General features: G+C 37.6%; 1 protein-coding gene across 1 annotated transcript; it reads left to right on the top strand.

Moving 5' to 3' along the window:
- Positions 1 to 66: 66 nt before the first annotated feature.
- On the top strand, positions 67 to 16,448 carry cdr2a (cerebellar degeneration-related protein 2a). Its single transcript, XM_073843553.1, has 5 exons — positions 67 to 311; positions 2,587 to 2,699; positions 8,501 to 8,649; positions 8,729 to 8,896; positions 12,264 to 16,448. Exons 1-5 carry the CDS (start codon positions 230 to 232, stop codon positions 13,063 to 13,065), a joined length of 1,314 nt encoding a protein of 437 aa, XP_073699654.1. The 5' UTR covers positions 67 to 229; the 3' UTR covers positions 13,066 to 16,448.
- The last annotated feature ends 3,207 nt before the right edge of the window (positions 16,449 to 19,655 follow it).

The raw sequence follows: 19,655 nt of genomic DNA, 5'->3' as shown, positions 1-19,655 counted from the left end.
TGGTCAACGCAGAGATCGGTTCTTGTTGTTATCCAGTCTACTCTCCATCGCTGAGTCTGCCACGTTGCTGTAGACACCGGTTCACACCGCTAGGGATTGAAGCGTTGAAAGCCCGGGCTGCCGCTCACCGGCGTTTATCCATCAGACAAAGGGAACTGATGTCTTAATATAAACGGGAAGAAAAACCAAACAGGCGATTTCTATCAGCCTAGCTTTCCCTGGAGTCGAGATGCTGACGGACGTGATAGTAGAGGAGGAATTTGATCGCAATGAAGAGGAGCTGTGGTACAGCAGGAAGGATTTGGAGCATGGTAAGACTTTATATATTGCTAAATGGTGGTATATGCTTTAAAAACAGTTCATTTAATTTTAAATATCACGTTTCATTTGTTCACTCGGACTGCAATGCCTATGAAATAACGTTGCCATGCCTAACATCAGCATCAATTAACGTTAGGAGACGACGTGACTTTCTCAAAGGTCAGGTGAAATATTAGGGGAAAGCGAGAGTGTTTAAATCCCGAGTGAAACGAAAGATTAATTTCTTAATCGACGGTTATTTAAAATGATAATACAGCAGTGTTAAGCTGTCTAACTGAAGGTCACACCCATATAAACCCTTTAAATGCGCACTCTGACGTCACGAGCTTGATGATGATACGTTTGAAACATTTGAAGATGTTTGGTTTCATTCATGTCAAGTGTATTGAATATTAGTAGGTCAGGTTTCAAACATAATAGCATTTGTGACTATTGTGATTAGTAGGCCATTAGTTTTAAATGTTCAGAGGAAGAAAGCTGAGAAATTTGTTTCCTTGTCTACGTTTGCATTTTTTTTTTTTGTCCATTATAGTTGTTTTATTATTATTTAGGTCTTGATATATTTTGTTCTACACATTTTATTACCGAAAGTTTTTGAACAGTACGATTTTTAGTGTGTTTTAAAGGTGCTTCTGCTAACCAAGTCTGCATTTATTTGATCTGAAGTAGGGCAAAAGTTGTACATTTTTTATATATATATATATATATATATATATATATATATTTTTTTTTTTTTTACTATTTAAAATAACTGTATTGTATTTGAATATATTTTAAAATGTAATCTATTTTTGTGATTTAAAAGCATCATTGCTATAGTCACATGATCCTTCAGAAATCATTCTATTATGATTTTCTGCTCGAAAAACATTATTATTTTTTAGGTTTATTTGATGAACAGTATGTTAACAACAGCATTTATCTGAAAAAAGAAATATTTTGTAACATTATACATGGCTTTATCATCACTTTTGATTAATTTTGAATAATTTAAAGCATCTTTGCTAAATAAAAGTATTAATTTCTATCATTTCTTTCCCAAAAAAGAAAAATATTTAGCTTTAATCATAGGAATAAATAAAAGCATGTTTACATACTGTATGTGTGTGTACCGTGTATATATATTTTGTATATATAAATACACACATATACATGACATGTATACATTTTTTTTGTCCATTATACTTGTTTTATTTAGCTCTTGATATATTTTGTTCTACACATTTTATTACCAAAAAAAATTGAACAATTGATTTTTAATGTGTTTTAAAGTCTTTAAAACTTCTGCTCACCAAGCCTGCATTTATTTGATCTGAAGTACAGCGAAAACAGTACAATTTTGAAATATTTTTACTATTTATTGATTTAAAAGCTGAAGTTTTAGCATCATTACTCCAGTCTTCAGTGTCACATGATCCTTCAGAAATCATTTTAATTTTCTGCTCAAAAAACATTATTATGTTGAGTAGAATTTTGTTCAGGTTTCTTTGATGAACAGTAAGTTCAGAAGAATAGCATTTTATCTGAAAAAAAAAATCTTTATAAATGTCTTTATCATTTTAAAATGTATAGGGCTGCAAAACGATTAGCTGCGATTAATCGATTCAAAATATAAGTATGTTTACATACTATATGTTATTTTATTAAAAAAATTTATATAAATACACACATGCATGTATAAAGTAAAAAAATGTTAGATTTATATGTAAAATATTTATATTTATGTTTACATATTTTTTTTTAAATGTATACATATGTGTATATATATATATATACACACACACACACACATATCGATTAATTGCGACTAATTGTTTTGATTAGTCTTGTCTAATTCAAATTCAAAAAGTTGTTTTAAATAACAAAACTATTTCAGAATTGTACTGCTTCCTCTGTATTTTGAATCAAATAAATGCAGACTTGGTTTACAGAAGAGACTTCTTTAAAAAAAACATTACAAATCTGACTGTAAACTTAAACTTTTAATTTATGTATGTTTCTTGTAACTCATGACTGCATTGCTAGCCTCATGCGATACCAGTCAAGCTACTAGTTTAAGCACAATTATTGGCCATCTGAATCATCCCTCAAAAAATGATGCTATTGTGAGAGGTTTGTTGTTGATCTGGACTGTGACCTACTCACGTGGACTGTGTTTGGGCGTCTGCTGCAGGACTTGAGCATTCCTACCGCTGGGTTTGGCAGGATAGCGCCCACTAAGTCTTCTCCGTGTTTACTGTTCTGTCTTCTGTGTGTGTGAGACAGATCTCCATTTGGCCGCTGAGCTGGGCAAGACTTTGTTGGACAGGAACCATGAGCTGGAGCAGGGCCTTCAGCAGATGTACTCCACCAATCACGAGCAGCTGCAGGAGATTGAGGTGACATTTCTCCCACAGCTCCAAAAATCCAACACATCTGGTTTGTTTCACTCGTCCTGTCCCTGGATTTTGTATTAAATGAGTAGCTGACATGGTGTATTCTTGCGACGGAGAAGCAAAATCTGAAGGAGAAATGGTCAAAAACTTAGTTTACCACGCAGTTAACTTATTAGGACAATTATTTTTATATAAAGTGTGACCAAAATTTGTGAGGTTGATTAAAAAAGAGGCAGAAATGAATTCCTTGTCACTGTCCTTGTATACACTTTGCTAGTCTTTCCCTTCACGGAAATGCGTAAACAGTGGGAGATTTCCTGTTTGATCCTCTTTCCTCGTTACGGTTAGGACAGCGTGCAGAAGGACTACTGCTATTATTGACGCAGTATCTGTGACACCAATCGTGAGATAAGACATTTACAGTGTTTGTGTTGTCCTGTTTGGCTAACATGGCCTGGCTTGGCAATACGCTATTTTGTAATTCGCTTTCTAAGGATAATGTTTGGAATGGCAGACTAAACGTTTTTGAACAGTAAGATTTTGAATGCACTCATTTGATCCAAAATGCAGCAAAAGCAGTACTATTGTGAAGTATTTTTAACATTTAAAATAGCTGCTGTCTATTTGAATATATTTTAAAATGTTAATTTATTCCTGTGATAAAAGCTACATTTTCAGCATCATTACTTAAGCCTTCAGTGTCACACGATCCTTCAGAAATCATTCTTATATGCTGATTTGCTGCTCAAGAAACATTTTTAGGGGCATTTTCTTGTTCTTCTTCTTCCCCAATTGGGGTCTATGGCAGCCCTATGAAGGGAACATAGGAAAATGATCAAATTTGGCACACTTGTAGTGATGGCCTAGCCTGGCAAGCCAGACCCACATAAATGTAGGGTCTGGGGCTGGGCACTCTCCATAGACAGGGCTCAACCGGAGGGGTGGGATAAACGGTTGTCTTTCAAACTCCTCTCCACGCAATAGGATAGCGCTACAACCAATCAGAGACGTAGTCGGTCAGGTGAAGTAGTCAGAGCGACGAAGATTTTTAACAAACATCAGTGCACTGTGCAGTCTGTCAGCTAAATAATAGACATAGATGGGCACTAAACCTTTAAAAGTAAACAAAAACATGCACAGACAAATCCAAATTACACCCTGCGGCTCGTGACGATACATTGATGTCCTAAGACACGAAACGATCGGTTTTTGCAAGAAAATAAACAGTATTTATATAATTTTCTTTTTACCTTTGATACACATCCACGTCCATCTGTCATGAGCACGAGTTTAGCATATCTATGATTCGACTCGTCACATGTGAACGCGCTTTGATGTAGTATACGCAAACACCGAAAGGGGAAATATGTAAAAAAAAGTCCAGGATGAGTTTGCGCAAGCAAACGTAATCTTTTTCAGCTTTAAATGGGTTTGAACAACCAGGACAAGCGCAAGTAATTACCATTTTGAATAGCAGCTATGTCCACAATCTCTTGTGCTGTGTGAACAATGAGTGTCGTATACACGCCACAGATCGCTTCCGGTGTTTGCGTATTCTACACCACAGCGCGTTCAGATGTAACGAGCTCCTGCTCAGGACACATGGACGTGGCTGTGTATCAAAAGTAAAAAAATATATAAATACTGTTCAGTTTTCCACGCTTAATTCACGGAACCAGGAATTCATGTCTGACTGAACTTATGGTCGCAGTTCAGTCGTCATCATGTTAAGCCCGCCCACCGACTCGTGATTGGCCCGGTACATCTTGGATTTTTCGGAAATTTAAGTGAATTGAGAGTAACTAGACTGACCTTAGAAGCAAATGTAATTTGCTGCCGCTAGGGGCGCGTCTAGATTCTAGGCTAGTGATGGCCATGAATAGTGATCTGACCAACGTTGGGGTCTCTAGGACCAACTCTATAGCGCCATTTCAAAAATTCAACATTTAAATGTTTATAACTCCTGAACCCCTTATTCTAGAAAAATGAAACGTAGTACACCTGATTACTCTCTTCATGCTGATCACATTAAATAGCTAACATTAAGACTCCACCCATTACAGTAGTTGCCATTTTGAAAAAGACAGTATTCAGTTTTTCGCTACTCCTCCTTCAGAGTTTATCCAATTCGCCCCCGTTGGCTATATCCAGGGATGGAAATTAACTTTTTTGTCCACCGGCCAAAATCTACCAGCCACTAAATGTTTTTACCAGCCACTTTATGTTTTTAACCGACAATGTGTAGCTGCATGTGAAAATTAATACTACAAGATCTACTATACTTGAGCAGTTTATTTAATCTCAAGTCTCAATAAAATACTGACATTTTCACTGAATTTTTCTATCATGATACAGAGCTATCTTCACAACTAACAGCCTAGATATTTTATGTAGCCTAATTTGCGCACATTGGGGAGTCGCTCTCTAAACGCAGGGTATTTAAGTTGCTTTTGAATGCGCGTGCGTGTTTTACTTTTGGTTTCGTTTTTACTATAGCGCGAAACTCTCGGCAGCGTAGAGCGTGCATTCTAAAATACAAGAGATTACTTAACAAAACCATTTGGGTGGACACCAACGGGATTTTGAAAAGCGTGTCCCCAGTGGAAATTACGCCCCTGTGTGAGTGGAACTCTGCCGCCGAGTTATCATCTTATGTGAATGAATGCTGCGTTGCACAGTATATTGAGAAAGACGCGCCATGAATTGCATCTGACAGAATGTGCGCTGTAGCACGAAATACAATATATTCCTTCAAAAGCAGATTGTAAAGATATTTTAACAGACCTCTTAACGCCTGTGATGTATTGCCACATTTTTTGAAGGTGTGCCTTTGCTAAAAGTGTCCGCCGTCTTCTTCTTCTTCTTCGTGTATTTTAACGGCAGTTCGCAACCAACGTTAAGGTGCATTACCGCCTCACGTCGTCCGGTTGAAGAATGTTATTTTTATTTACCCTCCACGGTGGCCGGTGGGTGAAGCGAGCTTACCCGCCAGTGTTGCCAGACGTACGATAATTATCGTATTTGTACCATAATTTTGACCTCTGTACGATGTACGATCAATAATACCACAATGTACGATAATTTCAGAATTTTGTGACACTATGGTCGTTGTAATTATAAGAGCTTCTATTCTCAAAGATCTAGCTGTGTGGATACTACGTCTACCTTCATGATTGTGAGGAGAGGTGAACGTGCGTTACGCATGCCTTTCATCCAATCTTACGTCTTCTCAACCAATCATCGTGGAGAATGGCTCTCTCTCACGAGCACAAGTTAACGTTCCTGTCGTACTTAGGACAGTTGTTTCAAAACTGAGGTTGTTAGTTTAACAATAAAGTATAGAAAATGAGTGCTGAAAAGGATAAATAGCTGTAACATCTAGATTAATAGCTGTATTTTGAACGTTTGACTCGGGTAAGATAATTAGTTTAGCATTGCAATAAGGTATAGAAAATGAGTGCTAAAAAGGAGAAATAGCTGTAACATCTAGATAAATATCTTTATTTTGAACGTTTGACTAAAATACGATAATTTTCTCCCAAATACGATAATTTTGAGCTTCTGGTACGATACTTGGACATTTACAATCTGGCAACACTGTTACCCGCCACAACACAAAATCACCCGCATTTGGCTGGTGGCGGGTGCTAATTTCGATCCCTGGCTATATCTCAGCCAACCTTTGATTAATCGAAACAAAAGTTGGTACCCTTCATCAACACCATGATCTGAGGTCCCATATTTCGACCTATTAGGTGTTGAGATATTGAAAATGCTCATTTTTGCTGAAGTTTGGCTGAACCATGTGTCTGCCGTTTTGAAATGTGACATAATTTGCTATATCTTTTGAATCTTTTGACATATCTGCACAAAAATTAGTAGGGATCATCGACAGCATGTCCCGGAGGTACTGAGAAGTTTGAACACTGTGCCACCTAGCATTCGCTAACCGGTCGCCATTCATTCTAATGTGGCTCTTCAGCTATCAGGTTAACCGTGAGCTACTTTATTATGAAGTTAGCTTAGCATGCTAATCTGTCTAAAATGCTAAGTCATGCTTTTGTGAGCTCATTCTCACTCCTAAACTTCTCGTCCGGAGCCTGTTGAATGCGTCAACTGAGTGGCGCACTCTGCTAAGCCGCTGGCTCCAAAGCATGTCGCGTTGTGGGTTTGAGTCTTCTGTGGTGCAACTTCATAAAATTGTGTGTAATGTTGTGCCGTTTGGATTCATTTATTATCCAGATCAGTATTGTACAAGTCTGCCATGAAAATGAACGCTGCGTTTATTTCCATTTTACCTTCTGCTCGTTCTAAGTTCATTCTCACCGATAATTCTGAACAGTTTTTCACGTTCATTCAATTTCTGCTGTTTTTGCTCTCCCTGCTCTGTGCTGCACTACAGATGAACAGATGGCATATTTTCTCTATGCACAGAATACCATGATATCACATTGCATTTGCCAAAATTTGCATATAAGCACACTGTATGCAGTATGCACAATGCAGTATCCCACAGTATCAGCTTTACTTCACCTCACACCCATGGTTTCACAAACAAGGCTTAAGGCTAGTCCCAGTCTAAAATGCATGTTTCAGCTATCTCAACTGAAAATAACTTGCACTGGCATATCTTAAAATATTTCAGTCCCATTGTTGTGTCTCAAGATGCACACCAAGGGGGTGTTTCTTAAAACAAGTTCTCCAAATAAGCCAGATGTATTTCAGTAGTCTGACTTATTTTGAGTCAAATCAAGTGACAATAAGTCAGACTAACTAAAATAAGCGTGGCTTATTTGGTACACTTGTTTTATGAAACACCCCCAGTTATGTGTCTCAAGCAGACTTTGGGGTCTAACAGAAAGAGTTTGGCTTTATGGAAAAGAGCTACTGATGACTTGATCATGGTTTTATAACTGATTTGAATGCACTAAATGGTTTCACATATGTGACCCTGGGTCAACTGAATAAACAAGCTTTCCATTGATGTACGGTTTGTTATTGATCAGACAATATTTAACCGAGATACAACTATTTGAATATCTGCAATAAAATAAAAATATTGAGAAAACTGCTATTAAAGTTGTCCAAATGAAATTCTTAGCAGTGCATATTACTAATCAAAAATAAAGTTTTGATATATTTACAGTAGGAAATTTTGCGAAATATCTTCATGGAACATGATCTTTACCCAATATCCTAGTTATTTTTGCCAAAGAAGAACAATTGACCATTTTGACCCATACAATGTATTTTTGGTTATTGCTACAAATATACCCATGCTACTTATGACTGGTTTTGTGGTCCAGGGTCACATATACTTGACAATATAATATTCTCTAGTCTAGATTGTTGTCTCTCTAGTTAAACATTGACTTGTCAGTAACAACGTAGCGGGAAGTTTTAATTGCAACATGCAAGTTACTCTTCCGTCTTTCATAGTAAAACATTGACAAAAGAGCAGGGAAATGTTTACAAAGCCACAGTTGCACTTGGTTGTGAAATGTCTTTGTAACTTGTGAAAACTGGACCTGCGGTTTGCTTTAGAGCATCTTTAGCGTTGGCTAGCTCTGAAGTCTGTGGTATCCACCATTTTTTTGTGCAATGTGGAAGTAAGCTCTGTGAATGTTTGAGACTTCTGATTCAATACACTCTTAACTGCTAAATGTAACTGCAAATTTTCATGCCAGAACTGCAGTGACGCATTCAAAACTAATGTACGTTTTTATCATGAGATAAGGTTGGAAAATCCATATGGATCAATTTGATGCACATATTTGAAGAGTTGTTTGTATTGTCTCTCACAGTACCTGACCAAGCAGGTGGATCTCCTGAGGCAGATGAACGACCAGCATGCCAAAGTTTATGAGCAGTTGGATTTGGCAGCAAGAGACCTGGAGAAAAGCAACCAGAGGCTGGTGCTGGATAACCGCACGGCCCAGCACAGGATTCAGGGGTGAGGACAAGCTCAGGTCTCTCTATAACAGCACTGATCTCTGACATGTTGAAACCAACATCTTGTTCTTTATCTGCAGTCTAACCGAGACCATAGACGGGTTGCAGACTCATATGGAGGGTCTACAGAAGCAGGTGGATGAGCTGAAGGCGTCTCAGTCCAAGAGAGACCTGGCAGCTGCGCGCCGCAGCCTTGGTGCCCAAAGCATGTCCTGTCTGAAAGAAATCTATGATCTGCAACAAGACAAGTGAGTTTGGAGCCAAATGACGCCGACAAATCTTTATCAGTCATCAAGATTATGCGAACACCCATGCGCTCGTGTCTCAGCATGTCATTGGAAAGTTCAACTTTGTGCTGAAGATCTTGCTTGTACTTACAGTATCTCACAAAAAGTGAGTACACCCCTCACATTTCAGCAACCATTTTAGTATATCTTCTCAAGGGAAAACACTATAGAAATGAAACTTGGATATATTTTCGAGTACTCGATGTGCAGCTTGTATAGCAGTATAGATTTACTGTCCCCTGAAAATTGCTCAACATACAGCCATTATGGTCAAAATAGCTGGCAACAAAAGTGAGTACCATTGTTATCTGGCACTGCCTCAATCATCCTGGACATGGAATTGACCAGAGCTGCACAGGTTGTTCCTGAGATCCTCTTCCACTCCTTACAGAGCTGCTGGATGTTAGACACATGATGCTTCTCCATTTTACGCTTGAGGATTCCCCACAGGTGCTTAATAGGGTTCAGGTCTGGAGACATACTTGGCCACCCCCACAATTTTCTTGGTACTCCTCACCAGGGCATCGCCACACACTCTGGACACCATCTGAGCCAAACAAGTTTATCTTATAGTCTCATCAGACCACAGGACATGGTTCCAGTAATTCATGCTCTTGGACAGGTTGTCTTCAGCAAACTGTTTGCAGGTTGAGTTATTTTCAGAGGACAGTACATCTATACTGCTATACAAGCTGCACATTGACTACTATGTAAAATATATCCAAGTTTCATTTCCATAGTATTGTCCCTTGAGAAGATATGCTGAAATGTAAAGGGTGTACTTTTATGAAACACAAAGGTTCTTCAGATGTTAAAGGTTCTTCGTGGAACCATTTAGACAAAAAAGAAGCACCTTTATTATAGAGTGTAGTAGGCAATAAATCAACCCCAGAAAGAAATGAGTGTTTGTCAAACCGTTTTATAGAGACTTTATTTTAGGTTGGGGCTGTAATAATGGACTGATTGAAATGGACGTCTCTCTCTGTGACGTCCAGCTAATGAATGACCCCTTTGATCTGTGTACTGCAGTGTTCGTACGTGCTGACTGGGCATCTTAAGGGCCTCCAAAGCCAGACATCATAATCTGACCTGGCCCTTAATCCAGTAATCCCTGATCTAATCCATTAGCGCTGCAGAGGCTAATATGGAGCTTGAAGTAAACAGTTTGCAACAGGTCCTGTGATGCAATTAGGAACAGGTTTCTGTGGATAGAGGTCATATCACAATTGCATGATATATTGGTACCATATCTGTTATTTGCCAATATTAGAGATTTTAATTTAACAGTATCGACCAATATTGTACATTTAATATGTGTACGCTTGGTACTTTTGTAAGTACTACTGTGACTACAGTCAAGATTCATTTTTAAAAACACACCTTCTCGAAATGAACATCCATTTTGCATAATATACATTAATAGCATGTTGCCTAAATTTACTTGTAGTGTTTAATATTAAATAAACAACTACAGGGTAAAGTCTATATTTACAAAATTACAATATTACACTGCCGTACAACAAGGTTTGAATCTGTAATTTTTAAAAAATGTTTCTAATAAAGTCTCATACGCTCATCAAGGCTGTATTACATGCAAAAAAAATTTTAAATTAAATTAAAAAAAACTTTAAAATTGTGAAATATTATTGCAGTTTCTAATACTGGATTTCCTATTTCAGTATACTTAAATATAATTTATTTCTGTGACACAAGCAAAGAAATTTCAGCATATTTACTCCAGTCTGCAGTGTCACATGATCCTTCAGAAATCATTCTAATATGCTGATTTATTATCAATTATCATTTTTTTGGAACCTCTGATACTTGTTTCTTTGATTCTTTGAATAAAAAGTTACAAAGAACAGCATTTATTTTGAAATTGAAATATTGTCGAACAATATAAGATCGTGTTATCACTTTTTATCCATTTAACACATCCTTGCTGAATAAAAGTGTTAATTTCTTCAAAAAACTAGAAGAAATAAAAAGAAAATGAACTGACCCCAAACTTTTGAATAGCAGCGTATATTGTAACACAATTTATGGTGTTTTGTATAAACACTTCTTTTTTACTTTTTAAAGGTTTCTTTAATAAATAAAAAGTATCACAGGTAAAACAAAATATTAGGCAGCACAACTGTTTCCAAAATTGATGATTGATCAGCATATTAGAATGATTTCTTAATGATCATGTGACACTGAAGACTGGAGTAATGATGCTGAAAATTCAGCTTTGCTTCAAAGGAATAAATGATATTTTAAAGTAGATTAAAGAGAAAACTTTTTTTTTAAATTGCGAAACTAAACTGTGTGTATTCCTGTTAGGGTATGTTAAAAAAACTCCCATCTCATTATCTCCTCCAACAAAATCATCCTACTTCGCTGCAGAAGTACCGACCCAGTGTTTATAAGGTGAACACCCTTTACAAAAAAAGATAAAACCGCATTGTAGGACAATTTTAAAGTTAGCGGAGAAAATAAGATGGGAGTTTTTAGACATACCCTAACTGTCTTGAACCGGAATACACAGAGTTCACGCAGCGTTAGACAAGATGAGCATTTACGGTTAAAAAGTATATAAATTGTCAATTTCTTTAGAAAATAACCAATCGTTTTGCTAGATAAGACCCTTCTTCCTCAGCTGGGATTGCTTAGAGCCCTTGGAAACTGCATTTTGGAAGTTCAACCCTGGGGGCACCATAGAAGTCCACCATCCCTGGTGAAAAAAACAGCTAAAATCAGCCTAGGCTGGTTGGCTGGTTTTAGCTGGTCAACAGCCTGGTTTTAGCTGGTCATAGCTGGGAGGCAGGCTGGTTTTAGAGGGGTTTTGGCCATTTTTCCAGCCTGGCCAGGCTGGTCTTAGCTGGTCAGGCTGGGAAACCACCAGCTAAAACCAGCCATTTCCAGCTTAAACCAGCTAAGACCAGCCAACCAGCCTAGGCTGGTTTTAGCTGGTTTTTTAGCAGGGATATGGAGAGAAATCCTGAAATGTTCTCCTCAAAAGCATAATTTGTTTACAACTGAAGAAAGAAAGTCATGAGCATCTTGAATGACAAGGGAGTGAGCATGTTATTTGTAAATTACTGCTCTGGAACTACTTTTAAGATCACGTATCACTATCACTTATGCTACTTTCCCTTATTATGAACCTATTGGTCATATGTTACTAACATGGTATCTTAATGTTGCATATGGAATGCTTTCTGGTTGTCAAATTCATTTAGTAGGATTTTGCTGTGTTTAATAGGAACAATCCAGTACCAGATTGTTCTCATTTTGTTCTCCTGCAAAAATATTTGAGAGGACTCATGATCCCATCGTCTTACAGGTACTTGAGTTCAGAGAGCCTGCAGGAGGACAAGTCCTGGCCTGCACTGGATGACAGTCATGTGGAAGAAGAGAACTCCACCCTGCAGCACACCCTTCACAACCTCAAGGTGCAGCTGGCATCCGAGCGAGCCCGACGGGTGGAAGCCGAGCGTGAGACGGAGCTGACAGCGCAAGAAAACAACGCTCTTGAGGAGCGTCTACATCTGCTAGAGGGAGCGCGTCGGCGACAGGCGGAGCTGGAGGCCGAGGTGGAGGAGCTACGCCAGATATGGCGCTCCGAGTCAACTGGTGCAAGACTGACAGACACACTCCTGCCCGATAATGTTTTCTTCGGCGTGGAGGAAAGAATGGGGGCAGGGCACGAGGAGGAGGAGCCAGAGGCGGAGTTCCCTCAGGGGAGGCGGCGCTGCAGCAGTGAGAGCTACGTCCGCGGAGCTCAAGCCGAGGATATCCGGCGCGGACACGAGCGCACGTGCATCCGCCGAGCTCAAGCGGTGAAGCAACGAGGGATCTCGCTTCTCAACGAGGTGGACGCACAGTATAGCGCGCTACAGCTGAAATACGAAGAGCTGCTGCGCCGCTGCCAGCAGGGGGCAGACAGCCTCAGCCACAAAGCCGTCCAGACGCACACCGCTCAGGCGCAGCGCCGCAAAAGCCAGGCGACCGCAACAACAGACACCATCTGCCTCGCAGACGAGCTCCATCAGCCAGAATACAAAGCTCTGTTTAAAGAAATCTTCACCTGCATTCAGAAAACCAAAGAGGACCTGAGTGAGAACAGGGCTGGGCAGAGTCAGTGAGCGTGTATGTGAGTTGGCAGTATTATACATCTACAAGGAACTTGATGGACGTGTTGAGTTTTATCGTTTTAGCGCTGTGGTCTTTGTGTGTCGATTGCACTAAAAAACCTGTGCCTATACACAATATACAACACCAAAACCGTCCACATCCAAAACCTGCAACTCCAGAAGGCCTGCAGAAGGCCTAAATGGTGTTTTGGCACTTTTTTTTTATAAGTCTTATTCCAATGATTGAGGCACATGAGATGTGTGGATCTCTTCGATACAGCCATATGTGGCACCTGAGTGCATCAAAAGCACATCTTGATTTCGTAGAAGGTCAAAACTTAGATGTTCAATGTGCAGAAGGTAGACTAAATTATTATTACTAACAACTAACTTAATGTTAATGATATGCCTGATAAGGTGAATCTCACAAAACCAAGAGCGAGAAGTTTGACAGCATAGTCAGAATAAGCATTGTAAATTTAACCTGTTTTCAGGACCATTGCGACTTTATTTGCGTGACAATTAAGCACATTCAATAATTAAATATTATAGAAAATCTGATACTGAAGGAAATGTAATTGTAAAATATATATTTAAACGTTAAAATACAATTTTTTTGTTTTAGTGGTACAGTTGAGGGTCAAAAGTTTACACCCCCCTTTCAGAATCATTAAAAATGCTAATTATTTTACCAAAAGTTTAGTACTGACCTGAATAAGAACATTTTACATAAAATAACAGTTGAATTTATAACAATTACCCGGTTCGAAAGTTTACATACACTTGATTTTCTTTAGTGATAGTTTAACTGTTCATGAGTCCTGAACAGTTAAACTGCCTGCCGTTCTTCAGAAAAAATCCTTCAGGTCCAACGAATTGTTTGGTTTTCCAGCATTTTTGTCTATTTGAACCCTTTCCAACAATGACAGCGTGAAAAGATGCATCTCAAAATCATACAGAGGACAACTGAGGGACTCCAATGCAACTATTACAGAAGGCTTAGCTGCACACCGATGCTACAGAAGAAAAAACAGTGCATTAAACTCTTTGAATTTGAAGATCAGGGTCAATTTGACTTATTTTGTCTTCTGGGGAACCTGCGAGTATCTTCTGTAGCCTCTGAAGGGTAGTACAAAATGTAAAAAATATGATATTTAGGCAAAATTAAGAAAAATGTAGACCTCTTCATTCTGTTCAAAAGTTTTCACCCCCCGGCTCTTAATGCAGTGTTTTTCTTTCTGAAGCATCAGTGAGCGTTTGAATCATTTGTAATAGTTGCATATGAGTCCCTCAGTGTGAAAAGATGGATCTCGAAATCATACAGTCATTGTTGGAAAGGGTTCAAATGCACACAAATTCTGGAAAACCAAAGAATTTGTGCTACCTGAAGGATTTTTCTGAAGAACAGTGAAAACACAGCTGTGGATCATTCAGGTAAACATCTTTTACATGAAATGTCTTATTCAGGTCAGTACTAAATAAACAATAACATGGATGTTGTATAATCCGTCTTATTTTGGTCGAAAAATTGACATTGGTAATGATTCTAAAAGGGGGTGAAAACTTTTGACCAGCTAAATTTGGGACAATAAAATGGCATTATAGTAATCTTCTTTATCAGACTTGTTTTTGTGAAATTCATCTGAAAAATTATAAAAACTTAAACAAAAAACTAACAAACATGTTTAAGGAATTCAGTAGGACAACATGTAGCCATATTCTTTGATTGCCTAGAAATTTCACAAGCAATGTTACTATTCTTATTTAAAAGAGAAGACCGCATGTGATTTCAAATGACAGTACTAACAATGATATCTGAGGCAATACCGTTTGCTGCTTTTATAAATTGTCTGGTTACCTCAATGGTTTGATGCGCTAGCGAAATCGTTAGAATTAGAATTATGCTTGAAATTCTCATGTGACTGTGTGAATAGTTTTATGTTTGGCAGCCACGTTCGCAGCAAGTTCCCAGCACTTTTTTTTTTTTTTTGACGTTCAAGTAAACACCACTGTGAAACTATGCACTTTAGACGACAGGCCTATGGTCAGTTTTATTTTTTTTTATTTATTTTTTTCGTTCATTGTTGGAGTCCAGAGATTTTATTTATTTTCTTGTTTTGTATTCGTTCACTGTTTTCTAATTTTTAATTTTTTTCTTCTCTCGCCTGTGGGTGTAGGTCAACATTAGATTGTTAATGTCTTGATGGATATGAAACGTTGAAAATGTACTGAATGAGGGTGTTATGTGTTTGAGGATTGAAGGCTATTGAACAGATTAGCTCCTTAAATGTTACACCAGCACAAAGTAGTTCTCCGGTCAGTGTGGTTTAACGGTTGGTCATACAATACCTAATTATTGCCGGCTTATGTGTTTGCTACTTGTATTTCATAACGCAAACCATGCTCTACTTAATACTTAATCAGGATCAACCAAGTTCAGGTTGATTTTGTAACATTTTGAAACTGTTAAAGCCTTGAGTTGGACAGTATAAGCAAACTTTGACTTGATTGCGTAGATGACTAGGAATGTGACGCGTATAAAGAAAAAGAAAGAAGGAAAGAAAGTGTTTTTTGATATGACTAACGTCTTAAATGAAATGTTCATAGGTGGATTGGTCCAAACGAAGAAAGAAAATTGAATATTGTCTAGAGGGGGCAAAATATATTGTGGTGTTTTGCATTTCTGATCTTATTGCTTTATTTCAGTGTTTTGGAAAATGGTGCTACTGTATTGCAGCCATCCCTGAGCTACAAAAGATTGCTTCTGTTTTCGGCATAAATTCCTGCCCTTTTCAAATGCCATCCAAAATGATATGCTTCTTAGTCAGCGTTGTGTTAGAAGGCTACAGTGTGCATGATCAGATGTTAGTGTGCAGCAGAAATATCGCTCTTGTGCTCAAAGAGAAGAGAAAAAAAGTTTTACTTCAACAGTGTTCCTTAAAATGTAGTGGTAAATTGACCAAATCTTAAATGCAGAGCAAGTGTTCTCTGTGTAGAGTTTGTTTAACAATTGTAGTTGTGATATCTTGCAGGTAAAACAATCAATTTGTGATGAAAACATTTGTCGAGAATGTAAAAAAAATGTTACCTCTTCCGTCCAGAGTCGATGGTTGTTTCAGCCATACGTAAAACTTGTATTACGCTGGAATCGGAGTTCAGTGTTTTAAGACTTTTGAAGAGTTTTCTACATTATTTATTACTGATAATCAACTGCAGATTCTAAAATTGGACGTTATTAGCGAAGGAACGCACAATCTGATTATTTCTGGTGCTGAATATGCAAGGTTCTTCTCAGATATACTAATACTTAGATGCCTTTCTGAAGATCGGTGATCTGTGTATGTAACGGCATGACTAATCTTGGGTTATCTTGAAAATAAAACTGTATGAATGAACCGATTACATTTGTTCTGGTTTTATTTCATGAGGACACATCGAACAAAACAGCTATTTTGTATCTCTTTTTGCAGAATCTTTTTTTTTTTTTTTTCACTACTCCTTTAAAATTGGTCCAATTCTTCCTAAAATTGTCTGAGACGATCTTTGGACCAAGATGCATAGAAATAACTGAACAGAATTTTATGACCTACTGGTGAAAAATAATTTTATGAGGTTGTGAACTCAACGACGTCAACACTAAATCTTGGCCAATGCCAAATTTAGCAACAGCTCCACCTATGGATCATGAGATACAAAAAATGGCTATTTTTGCTAATAACTTTTGAACAGTTAGTCAGAAATTCATGATATTGGTGTTTGTGAAATATGTGGGTATAATTTTTCCAGAATTGGCTGAACCATGTGTCTGCCATTTTGAATAAACTGTAATATCTTTTCAACCATTTGACATATCTGCACAAAATTCGGTAGGGATCATCAACAACATGTCCAAGGTACCTGAGAAGTTTGAACACAGTGTATATTGTATATAGCGAATTTTGCAAAAACACTTATGTGAACAGCTATTTTGTATGTCTTTTAATAGAAATATTTTATAATTGAGAAGAAATGACCTCAAAGCAGGTTTGGGGCTGAGTTACACAGTTTACAGCTAGCGTGTAAAAGCTTTAAATAAGACAAAATCATCCTAAAATTCAGTCTTGGGTTTGACTTTTTATGATTGTTTAACTATTATGACTTGTACAAAACACTTAAACTAGGGATGCACCGATATGAATCGCCCGATCATGCTTGCGCGTTTTGTCAGTAAAGCCGGTTCTGTAATCAGCGGTAAATGCCATCAGGTGCGTGATTTCACGTTGAGCCGTATATACTACACACAGCCGTTGTTTACCGACGAGCTGCGCAAATCAATGTTCATTATCAGTGTGAATGTGCGCAGCTCGTCAGTGAACAACGGCTGTGTGTAGTATATACGGCTCAACGTGAAATCACGCACCTGATGGCATTTACCGCTGATTACAGAACCGGCTTTACTGACAAAACGCGCAAGTGATCGGCCGATACATATCGTGCACACTGTATGGCTATTGTATTTGTTACTATTCTTATTATTATTTCTCCCCAACTGGAGTCAATGGCAGCCCTATAAACCATAAGTAGGAAAATTATGAAATTTGGCACACTTCTAGTGATTGTCATGAATTGTGACCTGACCAAATTGTGGGTCCCTAGGACCAACTCTATAGCGCCACCACTAGCTCAAAAATGAACTTTTCCAATGGTTATAACTTTTGAACACTTTGATCTAGAAAAATCAAACTTATTACACATGATTATTCTTCTCATGTTGATTCTGTTCAGTAGCTTACATTAAGCATGAAGACTCCACCCATGACAGTAGTTGCCATCTTGAAAAGTACAGCATTACATGCTTTTTTTCTTTCGCTACTCCTCCTTCAAAATTGGTCCAATTCTTCCCAAAATTGTCTGAGATGATCTTTATACCGAACCACACAGAAATGACTGAAGATAATTTTATGACCTACTAATGAAAAATAAAGTTATGATGTTGTGAACTTAACCATGCCAACCCAAAATTGGTTCAGAGGCTGTATCTCAGACAAACTTTAATCAGTCGAAACAAAACCTGGTATGTTTCTTTAGAACCATGGCCTAACTGAATTGGCAACAGCTCCATCTATGGATCGAGAAATTAAAAAAGGCTATTAGTCAGTCTGAAATTCATGATCTTGGTGTTTGTGGAATCTGTGGGTATCAATTTTGCCAGAATTGGCTGAACCATGTGTCTGCCATTTTGAAATTTGTCATAAACTGTAATATCTTTTTAACCATTTGACATACCTGCACAAAATCTGGTAGAGATCATCGACAACATGTCCTAGAGGTACCTGAGAAGTTTGAACACAGTGCCACTTAGCGTTCCAGAGATTGAACAATATTTGCAAAAAACACTTATGGGTTATTCCGTGTCAAATCAACCAAATTTCAAAAACTTCCCCTGCTAAATTGTTGGTTCAGTTTTGATAGAGGGAAATAAGACACAATTCTATTTTCAACATTTTGTTTCTTTGGACATTGTTCTTTAAATACAATAATTATCAGCTACAAAGTGTTCAACATTTGGTTTTCATCCACTGAAAAGTGGTAACATTCAACAATCTGGACATGGAGCCTCTTGGAGATCCCCATATCTCTTGGACTGAATGTTGTTGGACCTTGAGAATTAAGATTTCAGATGAAAGTTTATTAACAACTAGAATCTAAAATATTATTGCAATATCTTTAATACTTCTTGAGGTATAGGCACGCAGACTTTGGAAAAAGAATATTTATGGCACTCAGACAGGTATGTTTAATGCGTTAATTTTTGACAGAAAGATAGAGATACATCTCTAGTTTCAAGATTATTTGTTATTCAGATATTAGCTTATTACCTTTTATTCATTTTAAGTTAATTCTTACTTAAACTACTGAAATTAAGCAGGCAGGTGAACACACATCTTCTCAATGGTGTTGGTTATAACCAACAAACACTTGACTCGAAAAGTTGGGTGTATTTTTTTGGTACTCCTTCAAAATTGGTCCAATTCTTCATAAAATTGTCTGAGATGATCTTTGGGCCGAGCTGCACAGAAATAACTGAACAGAATTGTGTGACCTACTGGTGAAAAATAAAGTTAAGGTGTTGTGAACTTAACAATGCCAATCCAAAATTGGTTCAAAGACTGTATCTCGGCCAAACTTTGACCAGTCAAAACAAAACTTGGTATGCGTCATCAGAACCATAGTCTGAGGGTCAGTGCCAAATTTGGCAAGAGCTCTAACTATGAATCATGCTATTTTTGCTAATAACCTTTTGTGTTCAAAAGATTTTGCATAGCATTTTACTAATTTCTAAACCTTTTTAATTGATAATCTTAGGATGGGTATGATGACTCTCTTGACTTTGACTTTGTAAACGTTTTTGCAATAGAGCAATAAAGCCTGTAGATAAGCAGTTTGCAAAATATATAGAAAGATGGAATAAAGCATTCTTTATAAAAGTTACAGAACTATAGAACAATTCAAAACTTTAAAAAACAATACTTTTTGAACTCACAGAACTCTTGAAACAGACTTAGCCCAGTTTGGCTGCTTGCAGCTATATTTTTGTTTTGTTTTCTGATTTGTGGCACCCT

Source organism: Garra rufa, chromosome 1 (genome assembly GCF_049309525.1).
Source record: "Garra rufa chromosome 1, GarRuf1.0, whole genome shotgun sequence".
Taxonomy (NCBI): Eukaryota; Metazoa; Chordata; class Actinopteri; order Cypriniformes; family Cyprinidae; genus Garra; species Garra rufa.
The sequence above is the reverse complement of the archived record's forward strand: the minus strand, read 5'-3'. Positions and strand labels throughout refer to the sequence as shown.

Coding starts and splice junctions, on each gene's coding strand:
- cdr2a (XM_073843553.1), top strand. CDS start 230: ATGCTGACGGACGTGATAGTAGAGGAGGAATTTGATCGCAATGAAGAG. Junction 312..2,586: donor CAGGAAGGATTTGGAGCATG/GTAAGACTTTAT, acceptor TGTGTGAGACAG/ATCTCCATTTGGCCGCTGAG. Junction 2,700..8,500: donor AGCAGCTGCAGGAGATTGAG/GTGACATTTCTC, acceptor TGTCTCTCACAG/TACCTGACCAAGCAGGTGGA.